Raw genomic sequence first — 23,413 nt, 5'->3', positions numbered from 1 at the left:
ATGCAACACAAAAACACATTAAATGACAGGCAGATAACATTCTAGGGTAAAAATCTGCTTGGTCCTCCTAAGAACAGATACTGCAAAGAACTTGCAGGCAGTGAAGATTTAGCTTAATCAAGAAAACAGTGAGTATTCATTTAATTTAATACTTAAGTGTTCGTAGTAATTAGACAGAGAGAGAGAAGAGACTGGTCATGCATATGAATGGAAACTGGCTAGTTCCGGTCTATTGTTATGTAACGGTTTACCAGTTTAACTCGTCGTTGTAATTTTTTTGTTTGTTTGTTTGTTTTTATGTTTTAAAGACAATCATGTTGAACTTTAAATGGCAATAATGAATATTGACGTTTGTTCTATTTTGTTTGGTCTAGTTAAAGTGCTAGATTTGACTGATTCACGGTCGCACTAATCATTGAATTGAATGGACCCTTTGTGTAAAGTTAAACTGAAGTACAACTAGTGCGTTTAGCTGTACACTGCCCTACAATGGCGAACCACAGCAACTGCTAGCCTACAGTTAAACCGAAAACGTGACTCTGGATTGGCTAATTCTTTTTAAATAGTTTTTCACAAAGTTGAGGGAAAACCCGTCTGTCACAGGAAAGATCATAGTGTGGGAGAACTTTTATTACAACGCTCTGCCTTTGCGCGACATTGTACGGTAAGCACGTGCTGTTTTCTATCTAGACCATTGACAATCCGCTAACAGACAGTTTCCATATGACTGACTGGAGCACTTACAAATGTCCTTGTCGTTTACCAAAGTCCACAGGTATTTTCTCAATGTCATATCCTTATTTTCGTTTTAATTTGTTGATCAATACAGCGCCACTCTCATTTTCTGTTTCGTTTTACAGCTCGTCCAGCCAATTTGAATAGAACTGAAATATGCCGCTGCATATGCTTTTTCATCTGCAAAATGTCTACATAGTTTCATATCAGAGTAAAACTTCCTGGTCGGGCTCGAGACATGGTCACCGGCATAGCTACATAAGTGTATTTACCATGACGACAACACGCATAACAAAAATCTCACTAGCCTAATATCTTGTAAGTGACTTGCTACCTGCATTTTCTGCTAAAATGGCAAAGAACACTGTAAAATATTGTCATTTCTAGTGGGTTTATACTAGTTGTCTGTCTGCTTTCTGAACACATAGGCTAAGCAGTATTAGAAATTATAACTTTCAAAGATAAAAAATAATTAGGGAGAATCAATGAATTGTGAATAATTTGCCACAATTATGAGAACGTGATCATGTAATCATTAAAAAGTAACTCTAGTCTGGTTAAAAAAAGTAACTATAGTCTGTTGCTGCTATAACTGTGAAGTGAAAATGGAATTTCCTTCAAACTCTAGAAGTAGTGAAGTGACATACCCATACTCGGAATTTGTGCTCTGCATTTAACCCATCCAACGTGCACACACACAGCAGTGAACACACACACACACAGCAGTGAACACACACCCGGAGCAGTGGGTAGCCATTTATGCTGCGGCGCCCGGGGAGCAGTTGGGGGTTCGGTGCCTTGCTCAAGGGCACCTCAGTCGTGGTATTGAGGGTGGAGAGAGCACTGGACATTCACTCCCCCCACCTACAATAAACCTTTGGATTACGAGTCCGACTCTCTAACCATTAGGCCACGACTTCCCCATATACAGCATTCATACTCTTTATGCATTTTTACTTTCTTTTTAATGACAGTTATGGTTGCCACAGCTTTATTGTAGAAACAATCATAACAACGACATATTGGTCAAGACCCTGGTTACCGTGGTATATTTTTGTAGTGGTCTTCGTTTAGTCATGGCATGCTTCTGGTTAGCAAAACATAGGAAAGTTGTTTCAGGTAAACCAAATGGAATTGCTCCTTTCATCTCTCAAGCCCTCACTTTAATAGAGCTTGAGTAAACATGACAGGAGCCTGAAAACCTGCTTCCTGTAAACAACCCCAGACACCCTTCTCATTGAGATGAGCTGTGAAAGTTGCATTTACCCACTCTGTCAGTGTTCATCTGAATAAATTACACAGCTCAGTACAGTCCAAGGGCAATATATTAAAATGTGCTAGCTCTCAGTAATATCCTCCCTCCTGACAGCACACGCACATTTGTTTCCTCAGGGCTAAAGGAAGACCGAGGATGAAGACTGTGATTGTGGTGCATGGTGGAGCGTGGGCCATCCCAGACATGTTAGCCGAAGCATCCGTGGCTGGAGTCAAGAATGCTGCGTGGGCAGGCGATGCTGTTCTTAAGAATGGTGGGAGTGCTATTGACGCTGTAGAAAAAGCTGTGAGGTCTTTGGAAGATGACCCAACATTTGATGCAGGTATAATACATATACAGTGAAATTATTTATATTTAATATTTTAATATAATTTTTTTCTCTTTGACCCTGACTTTTTCTACTAAAGATTTAAAGCAGAGGAAGTGTAGAATCAGTAGTTCATCTAGGCTCTGAGAGGGACAGTATTTCAGCACACATCCATGACACTTTATTAATGACCATCTTGAGAGTAAGGTGAGAGGTTCTCAAATAATTATCAGATTACAAGGAGGAAAGCAGGGTAAAACAAGACACTTCATTAACACACCCGGCCTGTTGGTGCCAATCTCATTTGTGATGGCTAACTGCCACCATAAGTGAAATGGCTAATCCTCCTCATATCAGAGCTGCACATTCAGTGCTTCATCAGGATCATTTTATACACTGGGGTAGCCAGAGGCAAAGACTGATCAATAGATGACTAATGCAATCCTGTTTGGAGTTTTAAGAGATCAGAGTCGATAACAATCTGGAGTACGTCAGGGTGTCATGACAGAGATAAGAGTGAGATATCTGTGTGAGAATGAGATAATGTTGTATTACTCCAGAACCTATACGTCTGTCTGCCCGTCCATCTGTCCTTCTATATACACTGAAAAAAATGATGCTTCGGAACAACTTTAAAAAATAATCTAATTTGTTACAGCCAAATTAGTTTAGTTTTAATTAGTTTTTCTAAAATTATATTTATGGATTGGTTCATCCCTAACATTGAAGGTCTGTCTGTCTGTCAATCACTTTTTATGGGACGTGTCGTATGAAATGTGGACTTTCAGAATTGGAATCTTTCTTGTGCAGGTCATGGTGCAGTGCTGAATATTGATGGAGAGGTGGAGCTGGACAGTATCATCATGGATGGGCAAACACTTGCCACTGGAGCTGTGGCTTCTGTGAGAAACATTGCTAACCCTGTTAGTCTTGCTCGTGCTGTAATGGAAAAGGTATAGTTTTCTTCTCAAATAGCTTCAGAATTAATTTTTTGGGTATAGAGTTCTCTCCGGTGAACATGCACCCCATTTAATTCAAGCCATTTCTCGCAAAGCAAATATATTACTGAAAGGGATTTTTTTTTAATATAGGGGATGTGATACAGAAATTTAATTTCCGACAAAATTCGCTTTGGATAAGGACATTCGCTTTGGATAAGGAAATAAGGAGAGACCTAGTTCTTGATACCTGCACTTATCAAGGAGGTCTATGTGGATCACTTTGAAGATTTATTGCAAAACCCAGAATTGGGTGGATATACCCATTTTTTAAATAGATTAAATTACCAAAAAATCCATGGTATTGACTTCAAAGGTGAAATTATGTGACACCTTAGATTCAGGATTTTCCCTTGCCTGCAAAGGTTTAGCTTGTCTTTTTTTAACAGCAGCTTTGTAATGACAGGCTCAAAGGGAAATAAATGCTGGCTGATTTACAGATTGATTTCAATCAGTGCTCTTTGTAATGACATAGATAGAGTTCTTATACAATGATTTATCTCCACATGTCCAAAAGACAAAAGCCTAGCCAGCATTTTCAACTTATTTCTACAGTTTGATTTATTTTGAAAAGTTTGGAAAAAGTAATTTCCATATAGAGGCACAAACCTTAAAATATTAGCTACAAAAATATATTATACAACATGTTAACCTATAATACACTAAGTTAGTTAGGCTGTCACAACAGAACTTGCATTTAAACAATCTATTAAAGGCTTTTCAGCAAAATTAAAAAAGTAACAATGAAACAAAAATTTGTGAATCTGCAACACAGTAGAATCAGTTCATCATGGCAAGATCGAAAGAGTCATTCAATCATACAATATCAGATTACAACGACAACATAAAATCAAATTCTGCATATTTAATCCTGACCACATCAACAGGCATATTTTAACAGCCAACAGCCTACATAAAAAAGATCTGTTCAAGATACCTTTATCTGCTATTTTAAGGACAGTTAAAGATACCTTTTGTCGCATTTAGTTGTATTAAGGCCCATTGACACCAAGACCAATAACTATAAAGATAACTATATTATGATTACTTGCATCCACAACATCAGCCTATAACGTTGTTTATAAACAACTATAGTTATGTAATCTGCTGCTTTAAATGCTCAACCTCTTTAAATCGGGTGGATCCTGATTGGCTGTCAATGTTTTTATCTTTCTTCAGCTGGAAACAAACCATTCAGAAAGGGACTCCAACGATGTTGTTCTTCTCATTATCGTTATAGACTGCTGTGGTTTGGACTTCCCTATTCTCACAGAATAACGATTATTAAAACTTAATAGTTAAAGTTAATGTTACAGTATATCATTCTTGGTGTGAATGGGCCTTTAGCCACGCACCTTTTTCTACCACGATGCCTGTACTGTATACAGTACCCTCTGTGATATCTGTCTGGAGGTAGAATTCTTTTCTGTATACCATTACACCATTAACAAACAGCATCAGGCTTAAAAAAAATAACCACACACAGAAATATAATTATTAATATTTACATAGCCTTCATAATCTCATAATCTCTGAGCTGCTGTTATATGAATGCAGTAGTAGATATATGTGTCAAAGACATTAACATTGTCCCTTTCACCAAAGTTCACCTTGCAAGGTGTTGGACATGGAGGAAACAAAACCCAAAGAATACATGATAATTGATTATTTGCAGCACCTGTCTTGACTGCCCCAAAAGACCTTGGCCTTACAGTGGATTGGCAGATCTCTTTAATAGCCATTAGCCAGTATTAAAAATTAATCAAATTTTGATCAATGCTGCGATCAAGCTTCACTGACCTCATGCTCTTGCTTTGCAATCTAAAATGCCCAGTATTTGACAAAGAAATATGACATTAATAACCACGTTAATATTTAAAAGTTTCCTAAACCAGAGTTATGGTTTAATCCATTGAGATGTTGTACAGAAAGTCACACAGAGAAATAAAATTCTAGACAGCAGGGTATTGCCTCAATAAATAATAGCAGTTCCACAAGGAGATGTGGACAGTAAATATGAAAATAAAGTGAAAAGGTATACATAAGATGTGGTGTAGTTTTATGCTATAAACTATAAGTCTTTTTGGTGGAGTTTATGTGGATGATATAACACATAGCACATCCAAGGGAATCAGAATGCAACAGATAGACTACTACTGATTTAGTCAGAACGAAGAACTAACCATGTAAGACATTTAACAATTTAAGGCTGTAAACAAACAAGGCCTAAGGGCCCCATCTCAATTTGTATCATCTGCATAAAGGCACTGCTGTACATTTGCTACAAATATGTTTTTAGACCAACCCTGAGGGTAATTCGCCATGAGTTCCCTCTGAAATATCAAATGGATTTTTACACTCAATTATACTGTAGTCAACTGAATTTTTCATTTATGAGTAAGGTCTGTGGTTGACATTACATGACAAGACTTTCAGGTTCGGTTCTGTAACAAAAATGACACAGTCTTATTTAAAACATGCAATTTTAAAGGGAAACCATAGCTTGAGACAAGATAGTATGTAATCTGCTTGCTAAATCTTGACATATCAAATACTATTTCCGGGTTCAAGCTGTCTACTCTGTTTCAAGTGAGAATACTGCCTCAACAGCGGTTTATGAAAACAAACTTTTAGAAACTCATGATGTACACTACAGGCTCACGGCGTCCAAGACACCAATATTTTAACAACTGATAAAAAATAAATCACTGTCTGTTCGCCTGAGATTTCAACATGAAGGTTAAGATCATGATTTGTCTGTAGTGGTACAGCACAGCATTAGTGTATACTAGCACCACTTGTTGTTTGCTTTTGCAATCTGAAGGAGCGTTTGGACCCGGAAACGGTGACACATGACATCAGACTGGATAGAGTAAACATTTAGACCACTAATCTTCAATTTAAAGCCTTTTTTGTGGTTTTTACTCAGACAGATCATGTCATGTTGACAGATAGAGGAGCGAGCATGTTTGCGGAGCGCATTGGTATTCCAGTAGCTGATGATTTGGTGACCGAGCTGGAACGTAAAGACTGGGAACAAAGCAGTAGCTATCCAGTTGGAGTCGAAAAATTCTTCAACACACAACGGTGGGTAATTTTGTCAATTTTATGCTCCGAGATGTTTTTAATAGTTCCTGTTTTCTTGACATATTTCATTTCAGACACTGATTTTGATGACTGTACAGTTAAAGTAAATTGTCAACAGCATCTTTGGAATGGTATGTTTTGTGTGCTTGCAGGGAAAGTATTTGGTATTGCTTGAATAATTTATCTTTTTCAACTATCGTGAAAAAAATTAAAGGATCAAAATCTGGAGTTTTAAAAGTGGTTCTTCTTGGCATTGAGGCAATGCGCTGAGAATGGCAGCATATTGACGTGCTGGCCTGCACAGAACTCAGGTCATTCCCTGAGGCCTTAGGCAGTGCAGTTAGAGCTGTGTGGGCTCCAGCAAAGCAGCCTTACCTGCCACCTTCACTTCCCCAGGCTGAGTGTTGAGTAGTAGTGGAGTCAGGGCCATGGCGGGGTGTAACCTCAGCCCCCGAGGGAGTCTGTAAAAATAGTGCTGTGGAGGTGCTAAGTGACAGTTGGCTGAGCTACTGCCTTTCATCCCGCCCTGCTGTGGCTTCATTATTGAAAGCCTCCCTCTGCTTGCCCTGTACTACCATCACTGGGCTTTTTAACACACAGGCCCTAGAACTCAATTACCCTCCACCTTTATTTAGGTGATTACACAGCCTGCCTCTGCCCTTCTGGTCTGACCATGCTTTTATAGTACGTCACAGATGTGCTAGTACTTCCAATTCACAGCATATTTATCAAAACAGATTTAAGTATTGGATAAATCTCAGGCATGTAATAAATATGGATACCACTATTCAGGATCAAAATACAGTTTGAAAAAATATGTATGAAAAAAAAGTAGAATAAAGACCAATGGTAGAGTTAAAAAATTAAAATTCCATTCACTTTTTCTATTTCAATGAAAACTTGCCTATCCTAGACTTAATGTGTGCTACAAGGTTGTTAATCAATTATGTATATATCAAGCATAGTGTTAGTTCTGGCATGTCAAATCAGTCAAGCTTGCTTCAGCTGACTCTCAACTAATCCACGTCTACCTATAGCAATGTGATGCCTATCACTACTTCCTTATATAAGGTTCATTTAGTATTATTCAGCAGCTCAGGAGCTTATTACCCTTCTCCATCCCCAGCTCCTCCTTTCATCCACAGTCAGGACTTGACATTTAATATTCCTAGTTGAGTCAGATCCTTTTATCCTGAATTATGTTGTTACATTAAATTGTCATTGAGAACATTAATGATACCTGGGGTTCCCTTTCAGTTGGCCACTCTCATGATGTGGATGATGACCGACGAGGAAGGGGGCTCTCGCTTAGAGAGACCAATCCACTTTGAGTGTAAACTAAACGAACCAATGCACATTGGCATGTGATGATTGCATCCATCTGCCGCTGATCACAGCTCGAGTATTAGGCAGCAGGTGCAACGCATACTCAGCTTTTCGCTTCGGAGCTGAGCGATCACATCGTTTTGCTCCTGACTACTTTACTGAGAGACGACTGAACGAGTTCAGCGCGCTCTTTTAGAGCTCTTCATGTTGGTGTTACGGCGCTTCAGTGGTGGTGGTTTTCCGTTTTGAGTAGGTTGCACACATCAGGCTGCACTACCCCCTGTTTGTGTTACAGGCGGCCAACTCCCCTGTGCGGTTCAGCACTCTAAAAAAGCTTTTTCCTAAAAGAGAATTCACGGGTCCGTCTTTTTAAAGACGACGTTGCATCTGGCAATCTCGATGTTACGTCTTTGTAAAGATGATGTGGGTCTTGCTGTAGACAACGTATATATATATTCGCTGCCTCACGTGTCTGGGCATCAAGCACGCTGAGGTGGCGTTTGTGGATGAGTCATTGCGGGAAGATGATAATCTCGGAGTTGCGGGCCAGGCTCCATTACCTCGATTTGCCTCTGCCTCAATCAGGTTCTCGTCCTGGCTGCAGCCAGGCGAGGACTACTTCAGGCAGTGGCACGGGTGGTCTGAGGGTTACAGGGGTGGCAAACCCTCCAGGGAACCAACCCTCGAGGGACCATAGCTCCTCTTGCTCTCCGCAACCAGTTGAGCTGCCTATGGAACGGGCTGGGTCTACAAGGAGTGTACCAGCAGTATCCTTTGGAGTGGTCGGTTGCGATGCAGTTGTGTCCTAATACCACCTCCACCAGGCAGGACAAACCGTGCCTCCACTCCTGGGTCTGTAGGCACTCGTCTGGTCTGTCCGGCGATGCTTATGTGCCCTGTGGAGAAGCTGCCTCCGCCTTACACGCTATGGCATTACTGCACGTTCTTCAGACTAAAGCACTGAGGGACCTGCACGAGGGTTGTCACGATCCGGAAGTTCTGAAAGAGCTCCGAACTGCAACTGACCTCACGCTCCAAGCAACAAAGGTAACTGCGAGTTCTCTGGGTCGTGCGATGTCCACACTTGTGGTCCAGGAGCGTTGCCTCAGACTGAGGCAATTCGACACGTCCTACCCCGGCGGGCAGCTGCTGCCTCCACCCATCTGCTGGCCGCAGCGCCCCAGCCCAGGAGCATCCGGCGCCAGGCCCTCACTCGACAATTCCGTGAGAACCAGTAAAGGGCTGGGTTCCATATGCAGAGACCTAAATGGATCCCATATATGTAAATTCCACAGTAAAACCTCAGAGCTGTGTTCCCTGGCAAACCTTCTGACATTTTTCAAGAGGGTTGCAACATCCATTAATTTTCCATATGCACCTAAACGGCTGTTCGTGTGTGTAAGCGGCCGGGTTACAGACTCGGTTCCTCAGCGAAAACCTGAGTATGCGTTGCACCTGCTGCGTACTTATACTCAAGCTGTGATCAGCGGCAGATGGATGCAATCATCGCATGCCAATGTGCATTGGCTCGTTTAGTTTACACTGGAAGTGGATTGGTCTCTCTAAGAGAGATCCCAATTCATCGGTCATCATCCGACATGACGTCTCCGTTCCCTCCTTCAGGGAATGAGGTTACATACAATGGTGTGAAAAAGTGTTGGTCCCCTTCCTGATTATTTTTTTTTTTTGCATGTTTGTCACACTTTAATGTTTCAGATCATCAAACAAAATAAATATTAAAATATTAAATATTTAAATATTAATCAAAGATAACACAAGTAAACACAACATGCAGTTTTTGAATGAAGTTTTTTATTATGAAGGAAAAACAAAATCTAAACCCACATGGCCCTGTGTGAAAAAGTGCTTGCCCCCTAAACCTAATAACTGGTTGGGCCACCCTTAGCAGCAACAACTGCAATCAAGCGTTTGCGATAACTTGCAATGAGTCTGTTACAGCGCTGTGGAGGAATTTTGGCTCATCTTGGCAGAATTGTTGTAATTCAGCCACATTGGAGGGTTTGAGCATGAACCGCCTTTTTAAGGTCATGCCACAGCATCTCAATAGGATTCAGGTCAGGACTTTGACTAGGCCACTCCAAAGTCTTCATTTTGTTTTTCTTCAGCCATTCAGAGGTGGATTTGCTGGTGTTTTGGATCATTGTCCTGCTGCAGAACCTAAGTTCGCTTCAGCTTGAGGTCACGAACAGATGGCCGGATATTTTCCTTCAGGATTTTTTGGTAGACAGCTGAATTCATGGTTCCATTTATCGCAGCAAGTCTTCCAGGTCCTGAAGCAGCAAATCAGCCCCAGACCATCACACTACCAAGCACTTTTTTACACGGGGCCATGTTGGTTTGGATTTAGTTTTCCCTTCATAAAAAAAAAACCCTTAATTTAAAAACTGCATGTTGTGTTTACTCATGTTATTTCTGATTAATATTTAAATTTGTCTGATGATCTGAAATATTAAAGTGTGACAAACATGCAAAAAAATCAGGAAGGGGGTCAACACTTTTTCACACCACTGTACGTAACAGAGACGTTATTGCTCCTCTCCCTGCTCTTATCAATGCTAAGCTGGGAGGTTTTGCCCAGAACAGAACCATACTGCCAGTCCACACTGTATGTTAATTGCCAATCATATTTGACAATAGTGGTCCTGACAGAAATGTTTTTATTGAAGCTGTCAGGCGGCAATTCATGTAAAACTTCTATATACACAATAAACATGTTTAAATCAAGAATTATATTTATCCATCATTTTTATTTTGTCATTTGCAAAGCTTCATGAGATTGTACAAAAGTTATTTTCTTCATCAAAGCTAAGTATGCAGTCTTGTACCTTTCACATCAAAGTTCATAATGTTTTGTTTTTCGGCAGAATCAGCCTACAAATGGCTTACTTACTGCTCTCTCTAAATATTAAGATGGAATAGGAAAGCAATTTTTAATATTGGAAAAACGGACGCTAAAAATTAAATCTCAGAATTGTTTTAAAATTAAATGTAACGGTCAAATTTCACAATGTGATTTTATGTTTCATAATATGACTTCTCGGATATTTGAATCGTGATTTTAAGACTCACAATATGACTTTCCATATCACATTGTGACTATATCTTAACAGCGTGACTGTCTCACAGTGTGTGACTTTTTTCGTATTTTAAACTTCATCTCACAATTATCATTTTTATTTTTTACTTTCAGGTTGAAACAAGCTTGCATATACATCTGCTTTAAATGCATACTGTCATTTAGTTTTAGCAAAAAGTAAGTAGAAAATACATTTACAACAAAAAGTTAAGACAACCACCTGTTCTTCTTAATGAGAACTCTAAACTTCTATTCCAATATCTGCACACTTCATTAGGCTGTTTATGGATGTGTGAAGATTTACTGCAAAACTCTGTGATCACTTTGAAGTGTGAAATACAGTCCACCGTCAAGTTGCTTTTAAAAGCTGTTTTCACCTAAACCGATGAGCAAGATCCAGGCATCGCTGGTGATTTAAAAGAGTAATCAAGCGCCTGCCAAAAATGATTGATGCCTCAAATCTGGAATCTGACAAGTGATTCTTCGCCAGATGCTTCAGACAAATATTGTCCATGAGGACCATTTTGCTCTCCCATTTCTGGGAGAATGACATGGAGGCTGTTTTCTTTCATTTCACCTTCAACCATTGTCCTGCGTGCCGCTTCAAACTCATAACACACGCTTGTTTTCCACAGCACTGCTGCCTTAATCAGTTTCATGGGATATGAAGCCTGTGAAATACTAGGGTCTCTGTTCATCCCACATTCTGCTCTCTATTCTATTTCCTTTCAAGTGAACTGGCAGGGAAGACTGATGTGCACAATTGTGTTTTTTGTTTTTTTGAAGAACAATCCATACTTTTTCATATCTGTCTACAGAAATATCACAACTGATACAACACTTTCCCTGCAATCTCTCTGAGTGTACTTTGCCAGACTAGCGGCTGTGATTCAGAGTGGCGAAGGGCACTTATTCTCACTCTCTTCCTTTGTTGACAGGCAGATGATGATGAGTCAATTTCGGGTGTGCTGGCACTCTTAAAAGCATCTGTGAGGTTGTCATTAGTACCATCCCTTTCAAACATCACCAGAACAGTGCAACATGCATTTTTTTAGACTGAAAATCACATAGGAAACAAAAGTAATTGCACAGAGGCTATTTTTAGTAGGGAGTTTTAGGCTTTTATCCAGTAGATTATGACTGCAGCGTATTAAGTTGAATTCCGGGACAAAAGTCTGTCTGATGAAGAGGAACTAAGCTAGAGGCACATCTCTGAGTGTGATGAATAATAATGCTGTCTCTTCAAAGCACCTTTTGAAAATACCATGTCTAAGACCATAAAATTACAGATCTGAAGAAAAAAAAATCTCAGTGCTAATGCTTTATTATTCAAGTTTATAGAACTTTTTTTCATAATTATAGGGGCCATGATACGGTTGGAGCGGTGGCTCTGGACTCTTTGGGTAATGTGGCGTGCGCTACATCCACTGGCGGAATCAGAAACAAAATGGTGGGAAGAGTCGGAGATTCTCCTATTATAGGTGAGTTGGATCAGAGATAGAGGACAGAGATAATCTCAGTGTCACACCAACATTAATTTTGAAGCAGTGCCTCGGTTGAATGAGCCATTTCGGTTTGAAGGTGTCAGCTCTGATCAATACTCAATTGTCAGTGTTTTCTCCCAAGGTAACACATATTAATGTCCCACTCTGTCTGTGCTGCTGTCTTTTCCTGTGCGATAAGGATCTGGTGGATATGCAGACAATAGAAGTGGCGCGGTCTCCTGTACTGGTCACGGAGAGTCTATTCTCAAAGTCACCTTAGCCAGATTAATCCTCTTTCATATGGAGCAAGGTATGAGACTTATACACTAATCCTGATGCGTGTGCATGCACACTCGTTTACATTTAAGGGGGACAAAAGTGCCCATATTTGCTTAATTTTGTGCCTAATCTGTTATTCAATGGAATTTTTTTTTTAAAGGTACCTTTCAAAACTACCTTTCAAAAGTTTGGGAGATTTTTTTAAACAAAATGAATACTTTCATAGAGCAAGGAAGCATTACATTGAATAAAAGTGATGGTAAATACATACTGTTACAAAACAAAAATCAGTTTGGAATTTTTTTTTTATCTGTCCATTCAAAAATGAATCCAAATGTGTCATGGTTTCCACAAAAATATTAAATAGCACCACTGTTTTTAACATTGACAATAATAAGAAGTGTTTCTTGAGCAGCAGATTAGCATATTAAAATGATTTCTGAAGGATCATGGGATACTGAAGACTGGAGTAATTCAGTTTTGCCACCACAGGAATAAATTACATTTTAAAATACTGTATATTAGAATAGAAAACAGTTATTTTAATTTGTAATAATATTTCACAATATTTTTAAAGTTCTTGTTAATTAAATAATTGCAGCCTTGGTGAACAAAAGATTTCTTTAAAATAATAAAAAATAATAATAATATAAAAATCACACAGACCCCAGAACAGTATGTATTTGTTCATTTGTTAGATGATGCATAACATGACTGTTTTCTATATTAATGTATAAGAGAACATGTATATTTTAGGTTATTGTCTTCACTATTTCACTATTTAATCATATTTTAATTGGTCCTGAAGTGTGAAAAATTAATTTACAGTATAAATATCTCCATATCAAGACAGAGGTCATAAAAGCTGCATGCATTATACTTATAAGAATTATAAAAATGAAATGAAAACAGGTGTAGGTGGAGTGTAGCATGTCATGCTGAAGCCATTTATAATACTACTTACAATAAATATAATAATTATTTTTCAAAGTCCTGTCAGGTTACTCAATATCACATAATTACAAATTACATAAAAAGACAATTATTCAATCTTAGCTAAATAAGGTTTAATTTTCAGTATTTTCTAATTTTATTTTCAATGGAAAATTCTCATCACCCATGAGATACACCCATTTTCCCCTGCTATGTCTTCCCCTTTGTTTGTGTTTTTACTCTTTTATGCAATTTGTGTTCATATTGTTTTGGCTTGCAAGGTCTCGATCAACTCTACCCCTTTACCCTCACCCACATGTTGCTATTATTATCAGATTTTGTATAACCAAGCAGAATGAATGTCAAACCGCACAAAAACCGGATGCTGCTGTTGCCAGTCATTTTAATTGGTGTGTGTGTGTGTGTGTGAGAGAGAGGCAAGAGGATCGGATGTGCTGCCACAGTAGGCAGATGATAATGAGGTGTGTTTTTGTGAAGGGTCAGCAGGCTATTGTTTGCTTTGGCATTCTGTGGTAATGATGCTGCAAGCGCAACCATTCAGTTTTTATATACCAGTTCATTATTTGATCAATTATTGGGCTTGCCATTAGGGTCTCAACTGTTTGTTTAAAATTTGTGTAGTTGATCAATTCATTTAGGTTTTTAAAAATATTTTTAATAACACTGCAAGTTATTGGTACCATTGGCACTACTTATTATAATAATAAATATGATGAGCATAAAAGCTTTAATAGTTGGCTAGAGGTCTATGAGTCCCCAGTTAAAGCAAGAAAATGAATTCACTGCTCTGAAGAACAAGAAACAGGACATGGATGAAAGAGAATTAAAAATAGACATTAAAACTAAACACAGTACATCCATGTAGAAAAAAGCAAACTCACAATACAAATGTTATTAATAATAAAAATTGTAATGCTATTGAAAATTGGTAAAATGTTATATTGTTGCAGTGTCTGTCTTGTTGCTAGGCTGGTGTTGGACTACTAAGACTACAATACTAAGACTGATGGAATGAGAAAACCGTAGAGCAACATATATTGTTCACTGTGTGACCTGGAAAGGGTCACTAAGGACACATACACTGTCCGTGCAGTATTTCATCATACGGCACACAGAGATCAAATGCTCTTTTCTGTTGTGCTGTAAAATGCTAGACAAATACAAGCACAATAGAAAATGTTGTGAAGTTGAATTAACCTATGTACACTACATTTTAAAAGTTTGGGGTTGGTAAGTTTGTTTTTATGTTTTTGATGCTCACCAATCAAAAATACATTAAAACAGTAATATTGTGAAATATAACTACAATTTTAAATAACTGTTTTCTATGTTAATATGTTTTAAAATATAATTTGTGATGGAAATTTTCAGCAGTCATTACTCCAGTCTTTCCAGTTCATACTAATATGCTGATTTGCTGCCCCAGAAACATTTCTTATGATCAATGTTGAAAACAGTTGTGCTGCATAAAAGTTGTGTATTTATTTTTATTTTTTTGATGAATAGAAAGTTTATTTAAAACGGCATATATTTGAACAATTTTTTTTGTAACAATGTAAAATACTTTTGAGCAATTTAATGCATCCTTGCTAAATAAACATTAAGGGCGGACAATGTGTTGCCAGATTTACAGCCTTAAAAGGATCGTTCACCCAAAAATGAAAATTCTGTCATTAATTACTCGTAACACAAATTAAGATATTTTTGATGGAATCTGAGAGCTCTCAGACCCTCCCATAGACAGCAAGGGTCCTTACACGATCAAGGTCCAGAAACATTGCAAGGAGATCGGTAAAATAACCCATGTGACATTGAACCATAATTTTACGAAGCTACAAGAATACTTTTTGTGAGCAAAAGAAAAAGAAATTACCGACTTTATTCAAATTCGTCTCCTCCGCGTCCACGGAAACTGTGTATGCTCTTCTGTGTCAGCCACATACCGGATGCGCTGTTTTCGTTCAAATTAAAACGTAAATATACGTAGAAGATGTATCTGTGCGGTGCGGCTGACACCGAAGAGCTTACGCAGTTTCCGTCCAGCGGATATTCTCCAAAATGTTGCTACGCTGACGTAGATTAGACTAACTGTTGAATAAAGTCATTATTTTAGTTTTCTTTGCATACAAAAAGTATTCTCGTAGCTTCATAAAATTAGGGTTGAACCCCTGATGTCACATGGATTATTTTACCCATCACCTAGCTACGTTTCTGGACCTTGATCTTGTAAGGACCCTTGCGGTCTATGGAGGGTCTGAGAGCTTTCAGATTCCATCAAAAATATCTTAATTTGTGTTCCGAAGATGAACGAAGGTCTTACGGGTTTGGAACGATATGAGGGTGAGCAAATAATGACAGAATTTTAATTTTTAGGTGAACTATCCCTTTAAGGTCAGCTGATGGCATCCAGATAAACTTATTGTTAACTTTGCTGACAGTGTCACATACTTGAGTGTTTTCTTTGTGAAATGCAGGGAAATCAGCCACACCCGCCGCCGAAGCCTCACTTCAGTACATGGGAGAGAGAGTGAAGGGATGCGGAGGAGCTATTGTTCTGTCCTCCACAGGAGACTGGGCCGCCAGCTTCACCACACCACGCATGGCTTGGGCCTCCATTAAAGAGGACGTCCTGCACTATGGCTTAAATCCCAAAGAAGATTTCACAGAGAGGCTGAAATGATAACATTATACTTTAATTGTATTTTCATTCATTATTGTGAATTTCTTAAAACTTTCAGCTAGTCAATTTATTTCGCTAGATTCTATCAGATTCCTATGTGATTAATTGTATACTTTATACAAATCTAAAAGTAATGAGCTGTTTCTCGTATTAAGAAAACAAATACTCCTGTTTGCATGTTCTGAAGTTTAACCAACATTTAATGAATAATGATTGATTCAAAAAATTTTAAGAGGGTGAAAATATTATAGATTTTAGTAACTTTAGTAGCTAGATTTCTGTACATACAATATTTAATTACAATAATGAACAAACAATAGAAACACAATATGGTGTTAAGTGACTAAATGAAGAATTCTTAAAGAGTTCTGATAAGCTTAATGAATAATGATAAGAGTATTCACAAATGACATCTGAATACGTCATAAACTGTATTCAGTAAGATAGGAAGACAGATGGGAAATATAACAGAAATATACTGTATAATGACAAAATCAACATATTAATTTAACCAAATACATCTGTTTTCACTACATTTGTGGAATTCAACATTATTAAAGACGAATCTTACCACTTCATGTCTTCCGTCGATTTCAGATTTTTATGCCAAGGCTAATTATTGGATCTGGAGGACAAAATTATTATGTTTCTTAAAAAAAGAAAAGAAAAAATATCACAATGTTCCTGCTGATTTGTGAAAAATATCCTTGATTTTTTGTTTGCTTCTTTTAGTTTGTGAATAGAGCAGTGACGATATTATAAAATGGAAATGAGGGAACACTGTTAAAATATTCCAGCCGTGGGAATTGATGGATGAATAATTATGTCCTGAAAGTTTCATTCTTTATTAGGAAAAGTTTTTGCAACTGCTCCTAGTTAGAGTCTCCTTAGTTGCCCTCCTCTATTTATTTAATTATGTTTCAAATTAAGGACAGGCTGAGTACTGTATATACGAAGACAAATATACTATACAGAGTATAAGTTCACACACTTTTTATAATTAAAAATGGTCAAAAGCTTCTAAGATTTGTGTGCCCTTGTAATACTACTGTCTTTCTTCTGCAGTATAAAACAGTAAAACCCATTGCAGTTAAAAACCATGCCGCAGAGCAAAGACGTGCAGCAATCCGAGTTTTATGCCTCTCCAAAAAGGCAAAACTTTCTCTCCTTTTTATTGCAGGGAGCTGATTATTCCATAGTGATTCCTGAACCCCTGCTGAGCAAAGCACCTCTACAGCAATTAAAATTGACATATTTGATCAATCACTCATACTACAAAAGAAAAAAAATAATTAAGTAAAGATTATTAGCCTGGATGCATTCAGTGTATTTGATCAGTGCAGTGCTGTTGGATCAAAGCATGAAGAGCCGACATTACAACATCTACCCAGCACCATGAAACAAAAGTGTGCTTCCTCAACTGAAAAAGATCAACATTATGCGGAGAGCAACCCCTCTGAGCTTTAAATGAACAATTCTGACTTCAGAGCTGAAGTAGGTCAGTATTTGGGATTCCTTGTTAAAACTTAGCAAGTCAACATTTTTCTGAGATGTTCCCAGCTGCTCTGTTAACTTGAGACTTGCGTATGCTTTATGTAAAAATAAGATTCTATCTTTATTATTTTTAATAAAAAACTGATTGTGTACATTAAAACACCACTAAAAAATAGTTTTGCCTTTTCTAAAAAAAAACTCTTTTTTCTTTTTGCAAATGAGCAAAAAAGTAAGTAATCTTTGGCTACTGTTAGCGAATGCTGTTAAACATTTACATTAAGCCAGTTTAGACATACTGGTTGTCCCCTACTGTTTCAACAGAATCCTCAGTGAACAATTCGAAACACAACTGGTGTTAAATGACTAGATAAAAAAAAAATTGGGGAAAATTAGATGCTAGTGTTTCCGTGTCACATAATCAGCATCCTACTGAGTGTTTTCCCCTCATTTCAAGTGCACAGTAAACATCTGGGACTGACAGTATCACACCCACCTTGTGTTTATGTTTTACTGGGATCTTGTTAATGCATCATCGTTTTTTGAAAGTGTTATTTCTGTTAGGTTCAAACTTGTGTTTCGTTGCAAAGTTTTCCTTTCATGACAGAGGCAGTCAGACGAGGCTGTATTTTCAAACGCAGAAGGAGGATCCTTTGTCTGTGCTGGCCCTTAGTGGTATTACGTGGTATTGCAATGGATGTATTAAATTAGGTGGAGTGTGGAGCAAGGCGGTAAAGGCTAGAAGGGATACAGCTCCGACCGGAAATTAACAATGAAATAAATGTTCTACCTATTAGATTGTGTTTTATTAACGTCTACACCTACCCCTTACAAGAATGAAAAAATAGTAATTATTGTTGTACAGCGTGACAAAAATTTGGCTGTAATTCTTATGGTCCACTTGTACAAATGCTTTTCTTCACGCACCTCATACGTGCACGTGTACTAGTCACTGTAATTTCAACAATGAATTCCACTCACTTTACTGTTGTTGGGAGCTCTAAAATCACAAAAATACATATAGTGGTTATAAGTCTTGAGTTCAAAAAGATTCAATTTTCTTGCTTCCATTTAGATCGATTTTTTTTTTTTTTTTTTTTTTTTTTACTTGGTAGAAGATAGGTTTAAATTGCTATTTTTCACTATTACTTAATCACACTGAGTATATGTGACCCTGGACCACAAAACCAGTCTTAAATGTCAATTTTTCGAAATTAATATTTAAACATCATAAAATGAGCTTTCCATTGATGTATGGTTTGTTAGGATGAGACAATATTTGGCCGAGATACAACTATTTGAAAATCTGGAATCTGAGGGTGCAAAATATTGAGAAAATCGCCTTTAAAATTGTCCAAATGAAGTTCTTAGCCATGCATATTACTAATCAAAAATGAAGTTTTGATATAGTTACGGTAAGAAATCTACAAAATATCTTCATGGAACATGATCTTTACTTAATATCCTAATGATTTTTGGCATAAAAAAGAATCAATAATTTTGACCCATACAATGTATTTTTGGCTATTGCTACAAATATACCCCAGCGACTTAAGACTGGTTTTGTGGTCCAGGGTCACAAATAGCATTTAGGCCTTGCGCATCACGACAACAAACATAGTCAAAAGCTGTAATATTGTTTATTAAATATTGCATAATGAGGAAATCACAGCAGTAAATAGTGTTTTAAATTCATTGTAATTAACAGCACTGCAAATAAACAAAAACAAACAAAAAATGCAAAATTCATCTCTGCATACAGACCACAAAGTAATAATTATACATTAAACATCTCAGGTGTCATCTCACACTCTTGAATAACTCATGTGATTGTGGTAACGAACTCAGTAATTGTCTCCTGTGACACACTAAAACGTACTTTTAAAAGTCCTTAAAAAAGTAACGTGTTTACCTCAAGGCAATCAAATCAAATAAAACGAGGCACAGTTCAATGAAGCCATGAGACAGAAAGGCATTTCAATCCCAACACAGTGTCAGAATCATTCGTTCTCATATAGTCATATGAGATGGCCTGTGTTACGCAAATCTCTGTGCTTTCCTAATATTCTTCATTTAATATAAACTGTAATATTCATAGAGGTTGCTGTAACTTCGATCACTTTCATTCATTTTACTTTACATATTTACAACTCTGACAGAATTAGGAAAACTGTGAATTTCAACTGTGTTCACATCCAAGTTAAAAGTTTCTCAGAGCACTACATTCAGATATGCTACGCTATCTTATAACGGTTCGAAAGGCCAAAACATCATATTCAATAGAGGTCACATATTCCTTGTTGATCTTCTATGTGATTACTTCTTGACAAAGGTTTTAGCAAAAACCACTGGTTTAGAAAATGAAAAATATATCATCTAGATACTTTAAATGACTCATTTCTGTCCAAATGATATTTTCCTGATTCTCGTTTTGAATTGGACGGGCGGCTGGTCTCAGACGACCCTCATGCTCTCTAGCAGCACGTTCTCTGGCATTATATGGAATGGACCTTATAAAACTAAAGGGGGAGATTCAAAAAGACAATTTCATCTGAAGAAGAAATCCAGACATATATCTTCAAATTTGCAATTCTACTTCTTAAAAGGAAGCGAAAGCAAATCTACAACCTGGAGAAGATGTGAACTACATTCAGTTAAGGAAGACCACAAGCTAATCAATGGAGACTACCTAACTAAATGAACACAGCAGTCCACATGTAGCATCCTCTACTGTGAATGGCACTTTGAAAATGAGGTACAGCAATCTTATATGGATCGTTTCCCAACATGCAACCATATTAGCAGTCAGAACACTATGTAAATGTCACTGTCAAATGGTACCTGGGTTAAGATGTTATCAAGGCTTGATATCAGAGGTAAATACTGCGCCTCAGCCTCGTAATACACTCTTCAGAACAACCAATTCAAAAACGGATGACTGAAAGAGCAAAATATGCACTACTTGGGCAAATAAATAGTATGTTTTGAGGCAAAACATCTGTTTAGCGGGGTTTAGTTGTAGCCCTTCACCTCACTATATTACATTACGCTTAAAGCTTAAAGATAGTTTTTTTTTGCTACCAATTATTAAAAAGCTTGTTAGATCTGGAGTTTCTAGAGTCGGTCACTCCATCGTAATCTTATGAACAGAAATTTGGTAACATTTTACAACAAGGTTTTATTTGTTAACAATAGTTGCTCGTAGTTAGCTCATGTTAACTAATGCATTAAAATAAATAATAATAATAATAATATAGCACTTTTCTCTGTACTCAGAGCACCCACACAAAATCAGGACATCGGTTTAACGTCTCATCCAATTAACAAATGTTAACAAATCAGACCTTACTTTAAAGTGTTACCATAATTTTGTATGTCAGTATAATCTGATATTACAGTAATTGCTTTGACATTAACCTCCTTAACATGACCAACACTGATTTACATCATTTTGATGTCTACAAATAGCTTGTACTTCGCAAATACTGATGTTGTTGTCTCATCCTTTGAGCCCTCATCAGAATAGAAATTTACATCATACTCTTTAATGAAAGTATGATGAAAAAAGCTCCATAAATATGCATTTTTTACACAATGGGAGTGTAAATTGTAATTTAAACACTTTTCAAAATGGCTAAACTTAACTTCTGTGATCCTTTCACAGCTTCTCTGACCTGTAACCCTTAATACAGACACCTTCAGGTGCTTTCAATACTGTCATTTCTAACGGTCACACTCAATGTCCATCAAACATTTATAGCAAAAATAAATAGTAAAATTTCATGTTTTTCAGTAATGTCAGGTATGTGATGAAGTTGTACTTCAGTGCAATTCGCAGCTGTAAACTTAAACACCTTTTCCAAGTCTGATATACTTCATATTAATGGCTTTTAGAGGAGTCTGAACATTTTCAAAAAGCAAAAGCAATCTAAATCCTTCAACAAATGCTGCCACTGTAGTAAAGTTGAACTGCATGTTCTTCGCTGACATGCCGCACACCTTACCGATCACATACCTGGACATTCATCTGGGAAAGACCAAATTTTGCAGGGGAGAAAAAGTCTTCATTTGACGTCCCAAACGGATCAGGCTGCTTAAGCATAGTGTTAGAATCGCTTCATACAAACCATCATTTCTTCAAAAGTATCGTGTCACAAATTAACAGCTTTCACATAATTTCCTGGGAAAGTGCCGAAATGTTTTGTCCTCTTGGATGTACCTGCACAGAGAACCCAGTGCATACATAAGAGTCTGGGTACAAATAAAAGGAAAACATACAACTCCAGAACAGAGCTCTATAATATATACATACTGTATATATGCATTTAGTATGATGTAATGGAGAATCGATGCAATGATCAATGACACATACCCACAAACCAGCCATCATCACATTTCTTCATGACACTGACCAGGTCTCCTTCCTGCAGCTCCAGCTCATCTTCATTCTGAGGCATGTAATTGTACAGAGCCTGAAATCTACAGCAGAACACAACACAACATTACACGCATGGAAAGGGAGGAGGTAGGAAACTACAGCACAAATCACACTATTGACCAAATATAAAGCCTTATTTAGTCTTTCAGTTTAATTGATTGGCTTAAATTAAAAACACTGCACACAATTTTGTCTGTCTGACACAGTTGGTTTTATATATCTCACTGCACCACTTGACAGCTCATAAAAAATTGACACTCCACAGCTACATGAAATAATACTTAATAGATTTGTACATAAAACAAGGCTAAAAAACCTGTCAATTTGTCACGTCACGAGTGATTTTGTTCAAAAAATGTTACAAAGAATTCTATTTCCAATAAATGCTATTCTTTTGAAATTTCAACATCAACAAATCCTGAATAAAAATGCATAAGAAATGTTTATTGAGCACCAAATCAGCATATGAGAATGATTTCCGAGGAATCATGTGACACTGAAGACTGGAGTAATGATGAGGAAAATTCAGCTTTGCTATAAATTACATTTGAAAACACATTAAAATAGAAAACACATTTTAAATTTCAATAATATTTCACAATATTGCTGTACATTACTGATTTTTGATCATAAAAAATTGCAGGGACATGGTGATGGTTAAAAAATGAGCTGCGAGGAAAATAATTTTTTGAGTTCCCTTTATAAATTTTTAGTTTGCCCATAAAAAGTTTGAAATTGAAATAATATGAGGCAGGCACTATGTTTCAGTGCAGTTTCTTTCATTTTGCAAGAAAAGACAAACATATTGCAAGTGAACACAAAAGCATTTCTACATAATTTTCCCTCCTATCTCATAATATTTTCTCTGTACATAAGAGACTTTTTTTTTTTTTAAATGAAACCCAAACTTTTGCACGGTCCTGTATATACTTTAACTTGACTTAAATTTAACTCAAACTTGACTTTGAAGTTTGTATTGAAAACTGCTACTATAAATCTAAAATGTTTGATTTAAATGGGAGCTTGTAGAAAAAAAACTCGACTTGAAGATTAAAATTTTAATATTTAGCATTTAACAAATGCATGGACAAATGCATTAGGTGCATGGACAGAGAAACACACTGAGGTAGATCATACTTACATCCCACAGCTCATGAGTCCAGGCTCAGGACTGCTGCTCTGGGACAGGGGTTGCTGGGAAATGATGAGAGAGTGTTTACTGGGAGGAGGCAGGAGTCGGTGGGCGGAGTCTATAGGGCGT

The 23,413-nt window shown here is 37.3% G+C and overlaps 2 protein-coding genes across 6 annotated transcripts in view; one reads left to right on the top strand and one right to left on the bottom strand.

The window, feature by feature from the left end:
* LOC306884475 (isoaspartyl peptidase/L-asparaginase) lies at nucleotides 1-17,881 on the top strand. 3 transcript variants are annotated; one of them, XM_079440367.1, is made up of 7 exons: nucleotides 1-128; nucleotides 2,128-2,333; nucleotides 3,129-3,271; nucleotides 6,246-6,403; nucleotides 12,189-12,307; nucleotides 12,510-12,620; nucleotides 16,018-17,881. In XM_079440367.1, the coding sequence occupies exons 2-7, from the start codon at nucleotides 2,147-2,149 to the stop codon at nucleotides 16,221-16,223; spliced, it is 924 nt and encodes a 307-aa protein (XP_079296493.1). In that variant the 5' UTR covers nucleotides 1-128; nucleotides 2,128-2,146; the 3' UTR covers nucleotides 16,224-17,881. The 3 variants fall into 3 exon arrangements, with proteins under 3 accessions (XP_079296493.1, XP_079296492.1, XP_079296491.1); XM_079440366.1 differs by lacking the exon at nucleotides 1-128 and adding an exon at nucleotides 456-664 and having other exon boundaries at nucleotides 16,018-17,499; XM_079440365.1 differs by lacking the exon at nucleotides 1-128 and adding an exon at nucleotides 711-775 and having other exon boundaries at nucleotides 16,018-17,499.
* A 1,455-nt stretch (nucleotides 17,882-19,336) lies between these two features.
* Nucleotides 19,337-23,413, bottom strand: part of LOC306884451 (sorbin and SH3 domain-containing protein 1-like) — a 46,329-nt gene continuing 42,252 nt past the window's right edge. For 2 of the 3 annotated variants that reach the window (XM_079440316.1, XM_079440315.1), the window contains 3 exons: nucleotides 23,294-23,346; nucleotides 22,087-22,193; nucleotides 19,338-21,933 (listed from right to left, as the gene is read on the bottom strand). In XM_079440316.1, the coding sequence (XP_079296442.1) occupies nucleotides 21,866-21,933; nucleotides 22,087-22,193; nucleotides 23,294-23,346 (228 nt within the window). In that variant the 3' untranslated portion in view covers nucleotides 19,338-21,865. Of the gene's footprint in view, nucleotides 21,934-22,086; nucleotides 22,194-23,293; nucleotides 23,347-23,413 lie in introns of all 3 variants that reach the window. The other variant, XM_079440317.1, reaches the window with a different exon arrangement.

Source organism: Barbus barbus (assembly GCF_936440315.1).
Source record: "Barbus barbus genome assembly, chromosome: 18".
NCBI lineage: Eukaryota > Metazoa > Chordata > Actinopteri > Cypriniformes > Cyprinidae > Barbus > Barbus barbus.
This window is presented reverse-complemented; position numbering and strand designations above follow the sequence as displayed.

Bases quoted from the DNA above. Each gene is read 5' to 3' on its own strand.
- LOC306884475 (XM_079440365.1), top strand. From the start codon at position 747: ATGTCCTTGTCGTTTACCAAAGTCCACAG. The intron at 2,334-3,128 runs GTATAATACATA...TTTCTTGTGCAG, and splicing joins TGACCCAACATTTGATGCAG to GTCATGGTGCAGTGCTGAAT. The intron at 3,272-6,245 runs GTATAGTTTTCT...GTTTTTACTCAG, and splicing joins CTCGTGCTGTAATGGAAAAG to ACAGATCATGTCATGTTGAC.